The sequence below is a fragment of the Leopardus geoffroyi genome, chromosome C1, assembly GCF_018350155.1.
Source record: "Leopardus geoffroyi isolate Oge1 chromosome C1, O.geoffroyi_Oge1_pat1.0, whole genome shotgun sequence".
NCBI lineage: Eukaryota > Metazoa > Chordata > Mammalia > Carnivora > Felidae > Leopardus > Leopardus geoffroyi.
In genome coordinates this window covers 151,427,210-151,447,255 of record NC_059328.1, presented here as the reverse complement: position 1 = coordinate 151,447,255, position 20,046 = coordinate 151,427,210, and the positions used below count along the sequence as shown (strand labels likewise).

General features: G+C 37.3%; 1 protein-coding gene across 7 annotated transcripts in view; it reads right to left on the bottom strand.

The window, feature by feature from the left end:
* The window catches only part of SLC4A10 (solute carrier family 4 member 10), a 299,064-nt gene that overhangs the window by 4,581 nt on the left and 274,437 nt on the right, over positions 1-20,046 (bottom strand). For 5 of the 7 annotated variants that reach the window (XM_045480001.1, XM_045479999.1, XM_045480004.1 and 2 more), the window contains 4 exons: positions 16,946-17,119; positions 16,069-16,191; positions 6,925-6,992; positions 3,605-3,721 (listed from right to left, as the gene is read on the bottom strand). In XM_045480001.1, coding sequence (XP_045335957.1) covers positions 3,605-3,721; positions 6,925-6,992; positions 16,069-16,191; positions 16,946-17,119 — 482 coding nt within the window. Of the gene's footprint in view, positions 1-2,730; positions 2,770-3,604; positions 3,722-6,924; positions 6,993-16,068; positions 16,192-16,945; positions 17,120-20,046 lie in introns of all 7 variants that reach the window. The other 2 variants (XM_045480002.1, XM_045480003.1) reach the window with 2 other exon arrangements.

The following is a 20,046-nucleotide window of genomic DNA, read 5'->3' as shown; positions in this document are numbered from 1 at the left end:
GAGTCACATTTTAAAATCTAAAGGAATATTTCAGGAGAGAGCAGAACATGACCCACTACCTTCATGCTGCCAACTAGTGATCTATGAAACTGTTATATTTCGATCACACCAAAATAGTTGTTGCAAACAACATTTACCAAGAAGTCATGACAGGGCATAGGCCTAGGAAATCACAGCAAAGGAGGAGAATCCAGGATAGAAGAAGGTGGTGGAAGTGGGCGGCCAGAGGGGAGCAGAGAAGATGGTCCCAGAGCCTAGCCTCTGCCACCAAGGCAACACCAAGCACTGTTTTTCCTAATGTTGCCAGGTACCTTCCCAAGAAATGTCAATCTCGGTGTCAGTTGTTCGCCTATTCTGATGCAATGTGTGGTTTTTAACGAGACCTATTTCTGCCAATCCAGTTCAAGAAGCCACAGAGGACCTTGTCACATGTATGCGCAGCACTGTTGAACAAGGATCAAATTAGACATCCTGCAGGTGTGGTCAAATTTTCAGTGAGTTCTGATATCCTTCTTTCAATCAGGCGAGATAAAATATTGTTGACAACGAACAGTGGATGAAATGATGGATAAAATACAAGTGCTATTCCCAACTGCACTGTAGAAAAGCATCTAAGCTTCTCTAATAGGCATACAGGACCAATAACAAGGGACAGGATGGAGAATAAGGAGAGGGGCCGTGTCAAAAACTACAAGGAAGCCAACTTAGGCCTCAAGAGATACAGACCCTGGTAAATGGGTCTTTAGGTTTGGGTTTAGTTTAGTTTAGTTTTATGCACCAAGAGATACTCTAGTAGGCACAACACTGTTAGAGTTCTTGGTCATCAGATTTCAATACCTTCAACAGACACACCATGAAAAAGCAATGGCTTTGGGAGGGTATTGTTGTTATTAGTGTTGGTGGTTTTTGGATTTCTGGAAGCCACACACTCTGCCAAGTTTCACTGTTATAAAGATGAAAGACATTAACCATTAACCAAGAGGAATTTTTCACATGGAAAGCTACAGACAATCCATCTAAAGGTAAACTTTCATTGCACAATAGTTTGAATCTCATGTTAGGAGGAAGGTATGTTCAAAGAGTAAGAAACAGGGGTGCCTGGGTGGCTCAGTCTGTTAAGCATCCAACTTTGGCTCAGGTCATGATCTCATGGTTTGGGAGTTCGAGCCCCACATCAGGCTCTGTGCTGACAGTTCAGAGTCTGGAGCCTGCTTCAGATTCTGTGTCTCATTCTCTCTCTGCCTCTCCCCCCACTTGTACTCTGTCTCTCTGTCTCTCAAAAATAAATAAATGTAAACAAAAATAAAAATAAAAATAAAGAGTAAGAAACAAGTGGTTGTATCAAAATATAAAGGATGGTCCTAATTAAAACCGAACCTGCTTAAAGCACACTACATTGTTTTACAACAACTAGTTTTTTTTTTTTTTTTTTTTTTTTTTTTTGTGGTGAAAAGCATCACCTGACTATACTATTTACTTTAAGGAGTACCTAAAATACTATGACATAAAATTTTTTGCTTGAACCAAAGAAAAGCAGAGAAGGAGTTTGTACTATGGCTCCATTTAGTACAGGAAGAAAAGCAATCTATAAGTTGGTTGTCTCAAATTTTCTACATATTCTCATGGCTGGCATTTTATTTTGAGCTCATAAACCTGGAGTTCCCATTTTTTTAAAAAAAAAATCAGAGAAATGCCATATTTTTAATGTGAACGAGTCCATAAGCACATATTTCAATGGGTTTAAGAAATTACCCTTCTCATAATTCTGATTTTCTTCCAAGACCAAAACAGAATTACTGTGAGGATGACTCTATCAGACTGTAGCGGGGATCTTTGGGGAAGGAAGATAAAGCATGTTTTAGAATAAAATATGACTTCTGTTTGAGCCAAGCAAAGAAATACATGAAGATTTTAAAGCCCTGTTACAAGACAGAAAACATCAATCAGAAGTCTTTGAGGGAGCCTACTGAGTAACTTATATTAACCTCCTTTGGACTAAGTGTTAGAAGCAGTTGTTAAGGATGGAGAGAGGGAGAGGGGGAGGGAGGGAGAGGGAGGGAGAGAGGGGAGGGAGAGGGAGAGGGGGAGGGAGGGAGAGAGAAAGAGAAAGAGAGAGAGAGAGAGAGAGAGAGAGAGAGAGAGAGAGAGGTGACTAATTCCAGATTTCTGGGATGAGAAGACTGTGCACATCCACTGTTTGTCTTTTTGGGATAGAGATGACATTGAAGCAGCATGCCATTTTGGGGTGACAAAAACCAGCAACAAGAGATATTCTGTAAGTCTAATGTATCATCTTTTCTGAGCCCATGTTTCCAAATATTTCTCATGAAGCCAGATAAAGCTTGCAGGTTTGGAAGCATGTGGTGCATAAATGGAAGCTCCCAGCTTTGCAATTTCTTAATTCAAGGATAAATTTTCTTTTTTTCCAATATAGAAATTTGATGTCATCACTAAATATGGTGCTGTGCGATTTGTTGATTTATATATGATGTATTTGTGTAAGTCATGTAGGAAAAAAAGTTCACTCAAGCTTCCAACCTTCTTAAAGAGCTGAGTAGTTATAGGAACACCATAAACACTCAGTCCGATACTGGATCTAAGCCCAAGCCTCTCCATGCCTTTTGCCTCCCCAAAACTCACACAGAGAACATAGGCTGACCAGGTTTCTAGAAGACACCATTTAACACAGGAAATACAACCAAGGAATAGGTTTGAGGGAGAGGGTCTTACCTTTGGGGAATCAGCTTCTAGAGTGATTAGGAAGGGGAGCTTATGACAAAAATGTAATATAAAAATTAAGTAGAAAAAGTTAATTTAAGGTCATGAAAATAAAGGAACTTAATAACTAAACACTGTCCCAAATCCCTCAATCACTCTTTAATAAGAAGAGCTATTAGCATAACACAGAGATTTTTCTTCAAATCAGTATCTAAGAAGACTGGATGGTTTGAACGCTTATAAATTCTGGAAAATTCAGTTGGAAATCCTGTGATGACTCTTCATATTTAAGGACACACTCTTCCCCAGCATGCATTTACAACTTAGCATCCACAACTATAGGAGTGGTTTGTAATGTTTGCATACAGAGAAATATGAATGCATAGAACTTTCTGGAGCTGAAAGTTTTGGAGTAAGGAAGTTAGGGAAGATTTTCAGGGAGTTGGAACAGGAACCTGGAAATATACTAAGTGCAAAATCACCATTGCATGTGCATATGGGGCTTAAGAAAGGACAATGGGGGAGTGCAAAATGTGGGCAGATATCTAAGAGGGTTCTGGGAAGTGGGTGATGAGTGAATATAATGGAACTTTATTGCAAAAGAGTAGGCCAAATGAATGTCCGAAAGTGGCCTGCATTGGGACTCATTTACAGCACCATTCTCCCCACTGTCATAGTTTTGGAATAAGCTTTTAATCTGAAAGGGAGATGTTGAAAAACATACCAACAAATGTGCCAATTACAATTTCTGCCTACTTTTAAAAAGAGTTTTCTGAAATATTTTAGACCTAAATTCAATGGAAGCCAATACTATTCTTTCCCTAATAGATTCATGTCATAAAATGATTGGAATCAGTACAAATTCACATTATTTTGGAATTCAAACCTTTTAGAAGGAAAGCTTGACTCCTTATCTTTTGAGTTATCGGCAGTCATCAGAAGGTTCCTCCACAAGGCAGTCTTTGACATTTCATCGGAGATATTGATCACAGATGGATCATCTCTAGATAGGAGTTTACCCAAAATGAAATTTAAAAAAATTAAGTAATTGCAGTTATCTAGTGATAGAAACTAAATATAGGACAGTCTTATACCTTTGTACAGTATTTTTCACAGTTAAAAATTAAGAAGTAAATAGTTCTCTCAATTATTTTTTTAAAATCTATGAAAAACAAAAACCTTGACAAAAGATCTAGTTACATAGACACTGGTTTTGGCTAGAGTTCTCCTAATTCATTTCAAATTACAGAGATGAGTTTCTGTGTGTTTATTGCTTGGGCTCTTGCCCCTACATTCGTAGCCGAGCAGATCAACTTCAGTCTCCTGCTCAGACTCTACAGTGGCTCTCACACACTCAGAAAAAAAAAGCCTGGCAGGGGTGCCTGGGTGGCTCAGTCAGTTAAGCATCTGACTCTTGGTTTCAGCTCAGGTCACTTGCCGTTTGTGAGTTCGAGCCCTTCATTGTGCTCTATGCTGACAGCATGGAGCCTGCTTGGGATTCTCTGTCTCTCTCTTTCTGCCTCTCCCCTGCTTTCTGTCTGTCTGTCTCTCTCTCTCAAAACAAACAAACAAACAAACAAACAAACAAACAAACAAACATTAAAAAGACAGAGAAAGCCTGGTAGGTGGACCATAGGCTCTGTCCCTGCCCTCACCCTCCAAGTTCATCTCCTGCCATTACAGCCCTGCTCCTTCTACTCTGGCCACAAGCAGTGGTCTCCCGACTATTCTGGAACACTCTGGGCTTGCTGCCTCAGGGCCTCGTATTTGGCCTGCCTTCTGCCTATGATGTTCCTTTACATGGTACAACTCTTTCCCTCCTTTGTTTAAATGTCACCTACTCAGGCCTTTGCTGACTACTGTATTTAAAATTTCTGGGCCACCTGAGTGGCTCAGCCAGTTAAGCGTCCAACTCTTGGTTTCAGCTCAGGTATAATCTGTTTGTGAATTCAAGCCCCACGTCAGGTCTGCACTGACAGTGTGGAGTCTGCTTGGGATTCTCTCTCTCTCTGCCCCTCCCCCACTCACTCTCTCTGTCTGTCTCTCTCTCCCCCCCCCCAAAATAAATAAACTTAAAAAAATAAAATAAAATTTCTATTTCCATCCACTCAGAGTACCCTCATCCTCTTTTGCTTTTTGTTTTTATTGCACTTTTCACCATCTAAAACACTATCCCATATTACTTGTGCCTTTATTTTTTGCCCCCCAACCTCTATTCTACTTGAATATAAGTTTTATGAGGATGACGATTCTTGACCATTCATCTGCTACTGTTTCCCCAAGAGTCAAGCAGGGCCTGACACTTGGTGCCCACTCAATAAATACTGGTTGAATAAATGAAGGCAGTCTGTGTATTTGGCAGATATCTTTCCAAATGACTAGAAAGGCCTTCAATATCAGGGCGCGTACAATGCTGGGTGCTTTGTTTGCATTTTAAAATGGCACCAATTTTAAGTGATGTCCAGAATTCTCTAAAATATTCCCAGGGCTAGAAACACAACCAAATAGAAGCAGAGATAAATTATAGGCCAAGTCAAAGAAAGTTTCAAGTGAGAAAACAGCACTCTTCTTACTGCATGAGGAAAAGATACCCTGCCTGCTGTGAAAAAAAACCACCTTCTATAGAAATCCTAGGCTGACCTCACATGACCCTCATCAGTGGTTGTTCACAGACGGCAACAAATTAGACTTTTTTAGAGAGACACCAAAGGTCTGGAGCAAAACCTTGGGTCTCACAGGGTCCCTCCCTTCCCAGTCTGGACATGTGTTCTTTTTAGTTCCTCAAATCCAGCAGCCCCTAGTAACTCAAAGCATGAAATCAACCAGTTTCCAAAAGAATGTCATATGGAATACATGTTTTTCACAATATTATGTGACAAAGAGCCTTGTAAGGCGAAGAGTTTAGAAAATACTGGATTGGGGAGCCTGGCTGGCTCAGTCAGTTAAGCATCTGATTCTTGACTTCAGCTCAGGTCATGATCTCAGGGTTCATGAGTTTGAGCCCCCATTGGGCTCTGTGCTCACAGAGTGAAGTGTGCTTGGGATTCTGTCTCCCTCTCTCTCTGCCCCTCCCCCATATGCGCTGTCTCTCTCTCTCTCTCTCTCTCTCTCTCTCTCTCTCTCTCTCTCTCAAAATAAATAAAAATAAACTTAAAAAAAAAGGAAAGAAAATTCTGATTAAAGAAAATTAAACTTAAAAAAAAACCATACAGCACTACTTAGATTCTTTAATATGCCAATATACACTATGAATCTCCAAATGTAAATGTGGTATGGAAATTTATCTAACCAAAGAATCCTTTTGAGAGGGGTACCACACGAGACCAAGTATCTATCTACAAAACACACGTGGGAATTTATTGATTCAATGAAACAATCAACAGGATTTTAAAACTTACATACAGTTTAAAAAAAGATAAAATGCCTTCTCATGTTTAGGTGGTAGATAATTATATTTTAAAAACCTAGGTAATGTGATTTTACAGTCAGACCCTGAAGATCTAGAAGATTTTTCCAATTTTTTTGGTAAATACTATGATAAATTCTTTCCAGAGGGAAAAGTTTTCTCTGCTTTTTTATTGGCATGGTCTTAAATTATCCTTAAGTGCTTCAATATCTATATATCTGTATGTAATTTTTGGCCAGATACATTTTTAAGTTTTTATTATAACTCACAGGCATTTGCATTCTTTTGTTATGTCTTTGCGCATAAAGAAGATAGGCATATTTTGGAGAGTTACATAAATACTTCCTAAAATGGCTGGTAGATGTGAATCCTTGAACTCAGGAAATAGATCATCTCTTTGGAAGTGCCATTTTTTAGGGGTAACTTCCCAGAGTTCAAACATTTACCAGTGATCAGTTTAGTGAATACCTAGCTCATTTACCCTGGAATTGAATCTTGACCAGTCTTCAACTGATACTTTTAGAGCTTTTGTGTACATTATAAAATATGAGAAGAAAAGACTTCAGACAACAGTCCCCTGCCCCCCTTCATTTTCAGCCACTTGCCCCTACTCACGCAGCTACCAGTGTCAGAACTTAGTTCTAGGACAGGGTAATCTAAGTCCTACTTCCATTTCTTTCTATTCTAACACGGCTTCAACAAACCTTGGTAGGAATGCACACAGTTCACAATTCTTAAGTAAAGCACACAACAACACGTTTCATGACTCCAAGTGGTGTGCTTTTCCACGCGTATCTTACCTATAGTGCCCTTCCAATGGGAGCTGTACTGTGCCCTCATCTTCCATAGCTAGCATACTTTGTTCTTCCTGGAAAGACAAATGTAAAACATACAAAGTGAACCTGATGAATCTCCACTTTACATTAAAGAAGAAACACAGATTAATGTTTCACTATCTCATTAACCTCAGGACCTTCCACTTTGTTTGCATTTATTAATGCTAGCACAGGTCCTTTCGATAAAGTATCAGCTACCAAGAACATAAGTAATTAATGAGAGTCCCCTACCACAAAGTAATTTAAATGCTAACAACAATCTCCTTCATGTCACTCAATGTAAAACGTGGTTAATTTCCAAGCAGATTTTTAAAAATAATCTACATTTTAAAAGGAAAAGAGTACGGGTAATGTAATTGTTTTCATTGTTATAAAGTGTACATTACATTCCCAGAATGCTCTGTTAGAAGGGAATGAGGATGTATTTAGAGAGGTGCTTCTCAAACTTTATTTTACATCAGAATCACGTAGAGGGCTTTAAAAAATATACAGATTGCCAGGCCCCACCTCCAGAGTCTCTGATTCAGTGGGTCTGGAGTAGGCTCCAAGAATTTACCTTTTCCAGTGACTTTCCAGGTGATGCTGATTATGCTGGTCTAAGGACTACACTTTGAGAACTCCTGCTCTAGCGATTTGGAAAGAGACAGGAGAAGATGCCTCCCTGTATGGACCAAACACAGGTGTGTTTTCCACTAGACACATCTTAGGCTTTAGTTTTGACTCAGATTTCTTCTTACAATGACAATATCCTACCCTTCCCTAACAAGTAGGGATATTTCATATAATCATTTCTTCATCTATAACACTTTAAAAGCATATCTTTATGATAAAGATAACCTTATGCTACCATATTAAAATGTCCTGGTTTAGGGGAGCCTGGGTGGCTCAGTCAGTTAAGTATCCGACTTCGGCTCTGGTCATAATCTCATGGTTCGTGAATTCAAGCCCCATGTCAGGCTCTGTGCTGACGGCTCAGAGCCTGGAGCCTGCTTCGGATTCTGTATCTCCCCCTCTCTCTGCCCCTCCCCTGCTCGTGCTCCGTCTCTCTCTGTCTCAAAAATAAATAAACAATACAAAAATAATAAAATAAAATATCCTGGTTTAGTTTTCAATAATGTTATCAACCTTTTTCTATCCACCAAAACATTTTACTTATCTGTAGATTGCAGCTTCTATTTAATGCATTTATTCTTCAAATGAGTCAATTACCAATGCTTAAGTTCAGAGAACAAGGTGGGGCCATTTCAAGATGTTAGAATCATTGGTTCTAAGTCCAAAAATGGAATTTTATTTATTCTATTGTATTTATTGTTTTATTTGAGTCCAATTGAGACACGAGGCTACTAGTTTCAAGTGTACACGTAGTGACTCAACATCCCTACATCCCTATATGTTATGCTGTGCTCACAAATGTACCTACCATCTGTCACCATACAACACTATTATAGGATCATTGACTATATTCCCTGAGCTGTGCCTTTTATCCTGTGACTTGTTCATTCCGTAATTGGAAATCTGTATCTCCCACTCCCCTTCACTTATTTTGCCCGTCCCCTACCCCTTCCCTCTGGCAACCATCGGTTTGTTCTCTGTATTTATAGTTGATTCTGCTTTTTGTTTGTTTATTCATTTGTTCTGTGTTCTAGATTCCACATATGAGTGAAATCATATGGGATTTGTATTTCTCAGTCTGACTTTTTTCACTTAGTATACTACCCTCTAGGTCTATCCATGTTGTCCCAAATAGCAAGATTTTATTCCTTTTTTGTGGCTGCGTAATATAGAAATGGAATTTTTAAGTTAGAGATGAAGAGCTAGATGATTTCTTGACCAAATGGGAACTGAAGAGAGAAAATAGGGTGGGCCCGGAGGCTTAGCAGTAGGTTGCCTGATCTAAGTCAGCTTCCAGAAAGACTTGATCTTTGGCTGATGTCATTTCTGGCAGGTAAGGCTGTTCCTAACATTATCCTCAATATACGGACCCTGGCCTCAAGTTGCATGCTGCCTCATCTGAAGAGCCCTTGTCATATTTCTCGTTACTTAAAGATACAGTGTTTTCCATCTAGAGCCTATTCAGCTAACCTATGACTATGAAATGTAATGTAGGGGCAGGTCTCATTTTCACTCTTGGAATGCTCTCTGTACACATCCAATCTACTGACCAAGGCACGCTCCCCTCCGCTGGGACCTTATCCATCCTGCATATAGATATCTATGCCCAGTCTCTGTGGTGTACTAATGGAGAGGCCAGAGAGTACATGTCTCTGCTACTTCTCTACTTATAAGTTCCCACCCACACCCCCAACCAAAAACCCTATGCTACATTTATACCCTGTGGTACTAATGCACGTGTCTGTTTCTCCCTTGCATTACAGGAACTAATCCTATTCTCTTTCTCTCTTGTTCCTCAGGGACATTTGTTCTTTTAAGATTCATCTGATATACTTTACTACTTGTGTATTATGCCTATTTCTTTTGTCAATGGAAGGACTATTAAAACTAATTCGAAATGAGTAGACAGCAACCACTGGTTGGAAATTACACATTTTAGCATTTGAGCAGAGTTAATCTGCTGCCTGGAAGAAGGCATGCCTTGCAAATGGGTTAGTCACTATATTTGGAACATAATACATATGTCATATTAACTTATATGCACAACACTGAGGCCATGGACAGAGCATACGTATTCTTGCAGGTAAAAAAGTTTACTTCTGCTATAGAAAACATTACCTTAATGCACATGGAAGGACATAAAGAGAAAACAGTCAGTGATCCCAAATGTTATTTAAGTAAAACCAAGATACAAACAAAATGCAATTCTCTCCTTGTCCACTGAAAGGTAAGCTTGGCATATCGTATGTTTTCTGACTAACTCGGAATCAAATGTCAGGAAGGTGTGTCGAAAGGTTTAATAAAGAGTACCATTCAAAAAGCAGAAGAGAGGAACAGCGTCACCAGTGCTTGGGTTACCTGGCAGCAGAAAACGAGGGCTCAAGATTGAACGTAACAGCCAAAAATTGGACCAAAGCTTTGGGAACAATTTTTTTTTTTCCTCAGATGATTTTCCACTTTTCTCTCCAATTGCTTTCAATAATTATTTTGCACTCTGTGGCTTGTTAGCATGTGTGGGCTTTATACTAGTCATAATTCTATCCAAACAAAAACTCATCACCTCTAAAGATAGCATTTCCAAGCCATGCTTATCTGAAGAAAAGGGGTGGCAGAGCAGCCGCTGCCTTGGGTGCCAGAAGGAAGCTGGGTGGGCCCCCGAGCCCAGGGACAGAGGGCCGGCTGCATCCCAGGCAGCGCTGTGAGGAAGCCAAAAATCTGAGACTTTCTGGGGAGGAACAGTCAAATCAGGCATTGGCCGTCACGACAATGACAACCTAGTTTATCTCAATCGTACAGGAACAGAGAGTGAGAGCACCCAGCTAAGTGCTACTTGTAAGTCAGAAGAACCTTGAAATGAGTTCCATTCAGCACTCCGCCAATACGGGGTCCCTCAAAAAATATGCTGAATTCTACAACATGGTGAAGGTAGTAAAGGATGATGATCAAAGTTGACCCACGGACACCTGAAGGGTTTTGCCAGTTTGACTAAAGGGCTACTCATGCTGTGATTTGAATGCTCTCTTTTCACTAAGATGGTCAAAGCATTTGTCAGATACTGAATTGCTGAAAGATAGTCAATGCTATATCCAGTAAAAGGCAGGAAAATTGAGGGTTAAAACAATGAATCTAATTTATAGCACTCAAACATTTACTGAGCATGTATTATGTGCAAGGCACACAGTGGAAAATCCGGGAGCCATTCACGAATCCATTTGTCAAATATGTATTAAGCATAACCTACATGACAGCAGTCTGCTAGGTGCCCGCGATACAGCAGCAAAGAGACAGACACTCTACTCTCAGAGGATGAGAAGGGTCATTGTAAAAAAATACAAGAAGAGAGGAAGTAGTATCTGGGCCAGTCTTATTTGATCAGTTTAGTAGAAGAAAGGAAGAAACTCTAGAAACAGTGCAGGCCAAGAATAAAAAGTAGAAATAAATAAGATGTGTTTGTATGACAATGAACAACCAGACTGGCCTGAGCCAAAGGCCTGTGCCAAGTGGAAAACAAAATCGGAGTTAAAATGTGGTATGTTTTGATAAGTAGGATGTATGAATCTGAGTTATATTTTGTGATAGCATAAAAAATAATTTGTGTATCATGACAAAATGCTCTACCTTTAGTGAAATAGGTAGCATCTTTACTATATCCACTTCTCATGCAAAGTCTATATCTATGTAGGAACCCCCAAGTAGCTCAAAGTACAAACAAAGCAGAGAGCCAGTGTTCACAAAGATGGCTAGAATATTAGAGAAAATATTCATTAATTTTAGAATTCATAGATCTCAAAAAATGGAAGCGACTTTAGTGATCAAGTCTGACCCCTTTAGTTTATCCAAAAGGAAAACAAAGTCTACACGACATAAGAAGTGCCAGACCATTTTCTTCTTTAATTACTAATAGAATAGAAAATGCTGCAAACATTACACACACACACAAACTCTGAAAACTATAAAACTTGACATTTCTAAGAGCTATGTAATAAAATTTCCAACAGATAGAAGAGCCATTACATACAACTACTCACTTCAACAATGAAAGCTAAAGGTATAGTCTATATAGAATTTACATAAATAATTGGATGCAACATATATTTTTCATCAGAATATTTGCTTCAGTATCTCTAAGTGACTTACCTAAATTATTACAAAATTCAGAAATTTTGATAGTGGAACCTTGGATTTAGAAGATTATATTCTGGAGAACCAGATACTGTGGTTTTAGAAAAGGCCTTATCTCAAATTTTAGCATGCAGCAGAATGACCTGGATGTCTGGTTAATACAGATTTTTGGACCTATCTGCAGAGTTTTGATTCAATAGGTCTGGAGTATAGTCCAAGAATGTGCATTTCTAAGAAGTTGCCTGGTGTTGGCTGATGCAGCAGAGGTCCTAGGACGACACTTTGAAAAAATCACTGCTTGAGGAAGAAGAATATGCTTGCCTCACTCTAAGATTCAATTACAAATAACATTTGCCTGTGTAATAATTAGGCCACGTTTCCCAAATCCACAACCAATTCTCATCTTTCTTAGCAGTAAGATCTGCTCTGTAATTTGTTTAACTGCACTTGTTCTTAGTTTGTTTTTTGCATCTTCTTGGCCTTGCTCATGATCCTTCTTCATACAGATCACAATTCTCACTTGCCTCTTGTTTTATTCCCATAGCATATATGTTAGAGTGAACCTCCCATAAACCAAGAAGTGTCAATATCATGATCACTGCCCAGAGCTGGATTTCCAGGATTTATCTAACATTAACTGCCTTCTGCCCCCACCCAGGAGCAAACATTCTGCTGGGGCTTTCTGCTTTTAACAGCAGCCCTTTTGTCAAATGTGTACAATGTCCTAGAGAATATTTAAGTAGAAAGGAAGGCATGTTGGTACTCTGAGCACATTTGGACATCCAGAATTTGATTCTGCAGTCTTCCCTTTACACAGAGCAATGTGCAAAATGTCAGGGTTCCAATATTCATTTCTATCCTGATTATAATCCTTTCTTTCTAAAAACTGAAGCATATGCATATGCATATGCATGAAGTACATGAAAATTTGGAACAGAAGCTCTGCGACCTTGGACTGGCCTGTGTAGCTATTTATTCTGCTTAACTCATTATTGAATTTTAAGGTCAAACTAATGTTTTCTCAATGCCATAAGACCAGAAGCGGGCTACTGATAAGAAAACCCTAGAGTATAAAGGTACAAGCTTGTAACTATCATCAAAAGGACAAAAGGTGAGCCTACTTTAAATTCAAGTCTCAGGGAGCTGAACATTTTCTGCTATTTACCATCTTTCCAGATCACAATCAAAGTTACTCAATTAATTTGAGCAATTGCAGAAATGCAGCATTTCTGGAGAACTTGTCCGTTTACCACCTGAATGCACAATTTCTTGGAAGACTGGGCCTTGGTATAAGATGCCACAGTAAGAAGATGAGATCCTTCAGTGGAGTCCATAGCCTCAAGAAAATGAAATACCGAGATCTGGGTGATCAAATAGAAAATCAACCAGAATTTAAGTTGGTTAAATCCTTCTTAAATCCTTCTTAAAATCTTCCCGTTCTCTATACTAATCACACACGTTTAATAACTAATTCCAAGTTAGAAAGTGAACATCTTTAAACTTCCTTTTCTCTCTCCACTTGTTGGATGGAGAATTACCTTTCTTTGCATTGGTCAGAACTATATTTTAATATAATTAAATTATGAATTATTTCTTCACTGTATTACTGATTCTCTTGTTTCTTTCCATGCACTGAGATTCGCATGAAAGCATCATTATATTAATCTGAGACTTTAAAGGTCTGTAAACTTTAAAGACTTTAAAGGTCTGCCTGATTAATGTATTATTGCAAGGCATTTCCCCCACTTTTTCTCATACTCTGATCTGAAGGATACAAGGACAAATTTGCCTCAATAAATCTTTAATCTATTTTTGTATCCTTTTGGAAGACATGGAGTCTGAGAAATTTGGTAATATTTGATTACTTCTAAAATATTTATCTTCATAATCAAAAAATAGTAAACACCCATTGGAATACAGTGGGCCTATAATGTAAAAAGGTTGGAAGCTTATTAAATAGGGTCTCTTTCTAGCTGAGATTAATAAATTCCAAAACGGTATCTGGCACACATTTGTACCACACCATATATATGCAGCTTCAGGAGAGGTTCTGAGCAGTGGAAATAAGGGAGAATCTAAACTTTTCTTTAAATGACAAAAGGAGAGAAAATTAAATATAATTTATGTGATATATACATTATACAACTTTTCATTTTACAAAGTTCTAGAACAGCAAGGATGCTCCATGGTATGGTAAGGCCTAAGGAGTACGCTCTGAAAGAGATGATTATATGGCTGGGGCTGTTGCTAACTTTCTCTACGGAGGTAGTGGAGACATTCGAAATCAAAGCAAGAAAGTAAAGCAAAACTACATTTAGAAGTTACTGCTTTAATATACTTAATATCATTCTCATTATCAGAAAGACTCAGAAAAAGCTCATGGTCAGAGTTTTATATTCAAAATCATCTTCTTTGGAATTTAAACTTTTTTGGGTATTGTTTTCAAGAATAATTGCTGAATAATTTTAATTACATCAAGTATGGATAATTTAAGCCTTTTGAATTTTTATATTCCAGTGACCATCTTATTTACATTTAATTTATACCAAATTCTGTCATATTTTTCTTGAATCCTATCTGAGGAGGAGGCCAAACCTTTACTTGAGCCCTAAAATGCAATATCATACTTAAGGCATTGTTTTTAAAAACGTTTCATAGTTAGGGGCACCTGGGTAGCTCAGCAGGTTAAGCACCTGACTCTTAATCTCAGTTCAGTCAGGTCATGATCTCATGGTTTGTGAGATCGAGCCCCCCATCTGGCTCTGTGCTAACAGTGCAGAGCCTGCTTGGGATTCTCTCTCTCTCCCTCTCTCTCTGCCCCTCCCTTGTTTGCACTCTTGTCTCTCTCTCTCTCAAAACAAATAAATACATTTAAAAAACAAATCTCTTATAATTAGGGGCACCTGGGTGGCTCAGTCGGTTAAGTATCCCACGTCAGCTCAGATCATGATCTCGCCCCCACTTCAGACTCTGTGCTGACAGCTCAGAGCCTGGAGCCTGCTTCAGATTCTGTGTCTCCCTCTTTCTCTGCCCCTCCCCTTCTCATGCTCTGTCTCTCAAAAACAAATAAATGTTTAAAAAAATTTTTTTAAATCTCTCATAAATAAGAACATATCAAAGAGAAAACTTAAGAAAAATGATAATTTTATAATATGATATTTCAATGTTGTATTAATATTACTAGAAATATGATTTTAAGTATTCATTCTACATTATTTGGAAAAATTAAAATAATCATTCAAAATTAAGGTACATCATTATGATCAATCTCTAAAGCGGGGATCCATTGTCAGCAATGGGAGACCATGGAAAAGCAGCCCATATTTGTAAAAACATCTGAGCAGAAATTTCATTAGACTTTGGGGCCTAGTCTGACTTTAATGACTGAGGAAAAATTAAAACCACTGAAATGTTTGCAAACAAATTCCCCAAAGGAGAGAGGAATAAAACCTTGGCTTGAGAAATTATGCTGTAGATAGGAAACTGAGTACATTTACTGACTGCCTAGTAGAAGAAATGGTGGAAAAAATAATGCACAATTCTTACCAAATATTTTCTTTCCATATGAAAGAAATGGAAATTTTGTTCTTATGTTTTATAATCTATGGGCTCAATCATTCTGGTAGATAGTATACTGGTCATTTTTTTTTTCATTTATACTCTAGTTTTTATAGAAAATATTTTTAACGTTATGATTACTAGTCTTCAAAAGAGACCCAGACTTACATATGAACTTCAAATATGCCATAAAACTTAAAACAAATGGTCTTAACACATGAAACAGAATAGGATAAATCAGTAGTCCAAGGAAGTAATTAAATCCCAAAACTCTCTCAAATCACATTTACTCAATCTTAAATCACTTTGAAAGCAGGTCAGATCAGCGTAAGCATTTAATCTATTTCAAAAAAAAAACCCCTAATTATATATTTTAATTAGAATTAGGATCTTTCCATTAAAACTTAGTTCCTTAGAAAAATACCAAGAGGACTAATATCTCTTTTTTTCCTTCTCACATATTGAACCAAAAAGCAGTCATTGCGGGACCATAACTTGGAAATAGTTAAGCATCAGTAAGGTTCTGCCATCCACAAGGGAGGGGATAGAAAAGCAAAGCTTACAATTTGGAAGATAATGAAGTACAAAGTGTTTGCTTATTTCACTAGGGTTTGGTTTTCTCATGTAAGGTCTGTGATCAAGTTTCAAGTTTATGATTTTAAACATTAACCCTCCAAACATTAATAATCCACCTGTGGTTGTTAGTAACTGCTAACTATCTAAATATAAACATGGGATTGATTTTGCAAAGAGCTGTTACTATGCAAGTGCTCCTTTTTTGTCTCTTTATAAGATACTGATTTTGCTTAGACTTACTTCTTTTTCAGCATCTTCTAGTTTCTTTTTCTTACTCTCGGGCATTAAATCATCCAACCAGCTGAGTTCCCGTTTTGTAAACAGAAAGTCCATCAATTTTCTCACAAATACCAGAGCTAACACCTGAAGTAAACAATAAGATAGTTTAAAACAGGGAAAAAATTAAAATGGGAGATGTAGCTTTGGTTCTTGATGGAAACAAGTCAATTTCAATTAAGACTGAGATTAAAGTGGCACTTGAAGTCATGTGTGTATGAGACACTGTACCTTTGCATCCTTCAGTTCCTTTTCTTACCACATCCCCAGAATAACAGCTCTGATTTTGCCCAGTAAAGGAGTCTCTTAAAGAGGCCATTAAAAAAAAAAAAAAAAAAAAGGCCCTACAAAATATATTGGATTGTTTCCTTTGATAGATGTCATTAATAATTTGCATTATTTTAATGAACACTAAACCATTCTTATCTGTGATAATATTTTAAATTATTTATAGTCACTCAAATTCAGTATTTGAATGCAGTATTTGAAATTTATATGAAATATTTCATAAAATTTAATTTTAAAATCCCCCTAGTTTTTCAGATTTGCTAGTGCTACATCTTTAATGCTACATTTTCAAAGTTTACATTTTTCTACCGAACTTCAATTAATTCAAACCACTGTGAATATTCAGAATGATAGAGACAAAACTAATATGAATCACTGAAATTCATATATAATCTCAACCTCTATCTTAGTCACTAGTGTTAGTAACTCAAGTTTATGCCATGGTTTCCAATAATAGTTCAAAATGACTCTATTGTTCCAATTTCAGTTTTATGTGTTTCCAAAGCGGAAAATCAGAGGAGGAGAAAAAAAAGTGGACTTAAAAGTTTCTTACCATCATGGGAAAGACAATAGCAGCTCTTGAAACTTTTATTATCCACAAAAGGCCAAGGCAACTCATCTGAATAACTGTGAAGAGATGGACTTTTCGAAGTGGTACATGCCTTAGGTATATAAAATCTGGCTGATGTTTTGCAGGCATCCAGAAGAGCTTTATTCTATCAAAGAACTAAAAGATAAACAGACTAAATTTCTTTTTACAGACAACAATACAAGTAGGACAAGTAGATGTTCAATACGGTCCAAAATACGGTGCATCTGGATCACACTTAAGTTGACCTCTGGGCATCAGGACAATGGGATTGCCATGCGTACACTCTGAAATGCACAATTTCAGTTTCATAGCATTCCACATTTTCTTGAATATGGAGACAGGCCATAACTTAGAAGAGTTTAAAAATATTAAAGTCAATGCTAAATGTTGCTACTTGGAAGAGTATAGCCTTGAGAGAAAAAAGAAAATCATCATCCTCTTTCTCATTATCACATCACAATTAGCTTGGGGATTCCTTGGCTCCCATACTCTCTCCTCTCCTGAAGGAGCTCATCCATACCCAAGGTTCAAATTTCACATGCTTGTTAGAGACTTCTAGACCTAGGTCTCTACTTCAGCATTCTCGGTCTTGCTCTCTCTGTCTCCTGAGCTCTCGACCCAGATCCTGCTGCTGAGTAGGATGTTTTGATTCTGCTGTTTTGGCCTTGACACTTCGACCCCCAACAAGGTTTTGAGGTTGTCTTTAGAAACACAAACACCTTAGCCACAAAGACTTAACCTAGATGAGTTACTGTTAATAAAGTATTTTCCAGAGCAAACTTTGTTAATTTGATTTCTTGATCAATTTCCTATAGTGCACGGTCAAACCATTTACAATTTTTTCAACTGTATTTTATTATTAGTTCTGTTTAAGTCTTACCATGAAGGTAGTCCAATTATTTTTGGACTATATATTATTGTTACAATTTTGATTTTGAGACCATTTTTACGTACCAACGCAAAATTTCCCAATTCAAATTTTATATATGAAATTTTCACAAGAAGTTTAAATCTTCAATCACATTCTACTTACTAACATATTTTACAGCAGGTTAGTTTTATTCTATGTAGAGCGTTTTGTTTAATATTTCTCAGGCCGATTTTTGCAGTTTCCAATGTTTCCAACAAGAAGTGATTATTTAGAAAATGATGGTTTCAATCACTGTCAGTTCTTTCATACCATTTCTACAGTAATATCTATTATGCATCTTCAAAAGACTGATATTTGATCTTACCTTTTAGCTAATTTATGAAAAAAATTGTAAGCAATTCTCATCAGGTATTCCAAAATTAATATGCCAAGTGACAAATACCCATGGAGTAAAATGTCAGGGCCAAACATCCTTTTTTTTTTTTAACCAAAACTTGCTATATATATATATATATATATATATATATATATATATATATATATATATATAAAATAAGAATCTCAAACTCAACATAAACCCATCTTTTCTTCTGTGTTCCTTGATTTATGGCACAGCATGACCTTTCTTCCCTCAGTCATCTAAACCAGAATCATATGTAGGTTAGTTCATCCACTGTTCAGGTATTTATTTATATTCATTAATACCTTCTAAAATCATTTATTGAAAACCTTCTATGTCAAGTACCAAGTGCTGAATTTCTTTGTCTTGGTTTATCCTTCTCCATATTGTCCCCAAACATTTCATTAGCTCTTATTTCTATCTCTAAAATATCTCTTTAAATTACATGTCATTAAAGAAAATTTGGTGATTGGTGGAGGTGGGAATAGGGAGGAAATAAAGTAAAATCTCTGGCTTATAACTGAATGTTTCAGTTTCGATAGAACTTGTTTTTCCCAGCTATCATTTCTCCATTTGTGAAGCTGTTATTGCATAAGTGTTCTTCAGTGTGTGGGTGCTTCCATTGTTATTGCTTAAATGGCACATTTGCTTTACTTTGGATTCCTGAAGTGTTGGAATGAATATAGATGTGGTTATATATCTGAGTATAGAAACAGCATTCATAAGAACACTGTGATCTGTTTTTTCTGCCATGTTGCACAGTGAGAAGCCTAGATAATATGTTTCATAATATTGCCAAACAGGTAGCATACAGGTTCCTTCAGCATATAGGGTAACTAAGTAACCTGCTCCTGGAACTGTTGGTACCCAGCACATGCTTATTACTACTCAAGTAACGATAATCGTGACACATGTATCCTGAGTTTTGCATTTGGCTTTTACCTTGCCCTAATCTCAATATTCCATTCCCCCACCCAGTTAGCCCAAATAGGAATTTCAACTTCCTGAGTTCGGGGTTCACTTTAAATTTTCACTAACCCTGTTCTCAGTGTGAGACCCTGCTTGCTGTTTCATTCGTGCTATTTAAAACTCATTATACTTTTCTCATGGGCCTTTAATAAAGTTTTCCTCAATTTTCAATTGAGAGATTCACACCCCAAATAATTCCAAAACCTGACATTCTTGTTTAGTTCTAAACCTCATGGGTATAAAATCATGTGAGTGGAATTAGGAGGAAAAATCTGTTGAAACCTATCAAAATGATTTTACTTTGTTTCTTAAACTTCTGCTGCTGTATTTATGTGAGCCTGGGGCCTAATAATAAATACTTTTCACTTACAGATGAAATTAGTGCTCGTGGAACTTTTGCCAAAGGCAAAAAACAAACAAAAAAACCCACAAGAAACAGTAAAACAAATAAAACCTCTTCGGTACTCTTCCCTATCTGCGTTATCAAACCAATTCTTTCAAAATACATTTTTCATACATGAAATTATAAATGAGCAAGTTAAATCCAATTTGAGTAAAATTTAAATGCATAACACTTCTCAACCATTTCCCTCTCCCAGGTAAATTTCACCCAGTGTCAGGAAAAAACAGTCATAGTATCTATTTGGGATGTCCAGTGATCTTTCAATGACTTTGTATTGAAGTTTTGCCTCAGTTCTGACATCCAGTACTTTCCTAAGGCTGAAGTGCTTTTTCTTCTCTCAAAGTCAGAAACTGGTTAGTTGTTCATTCAGGAAGAGATTTCTGTGCTGCCTGTCCCTCAGTGTCAAGAATTTAGCTAAG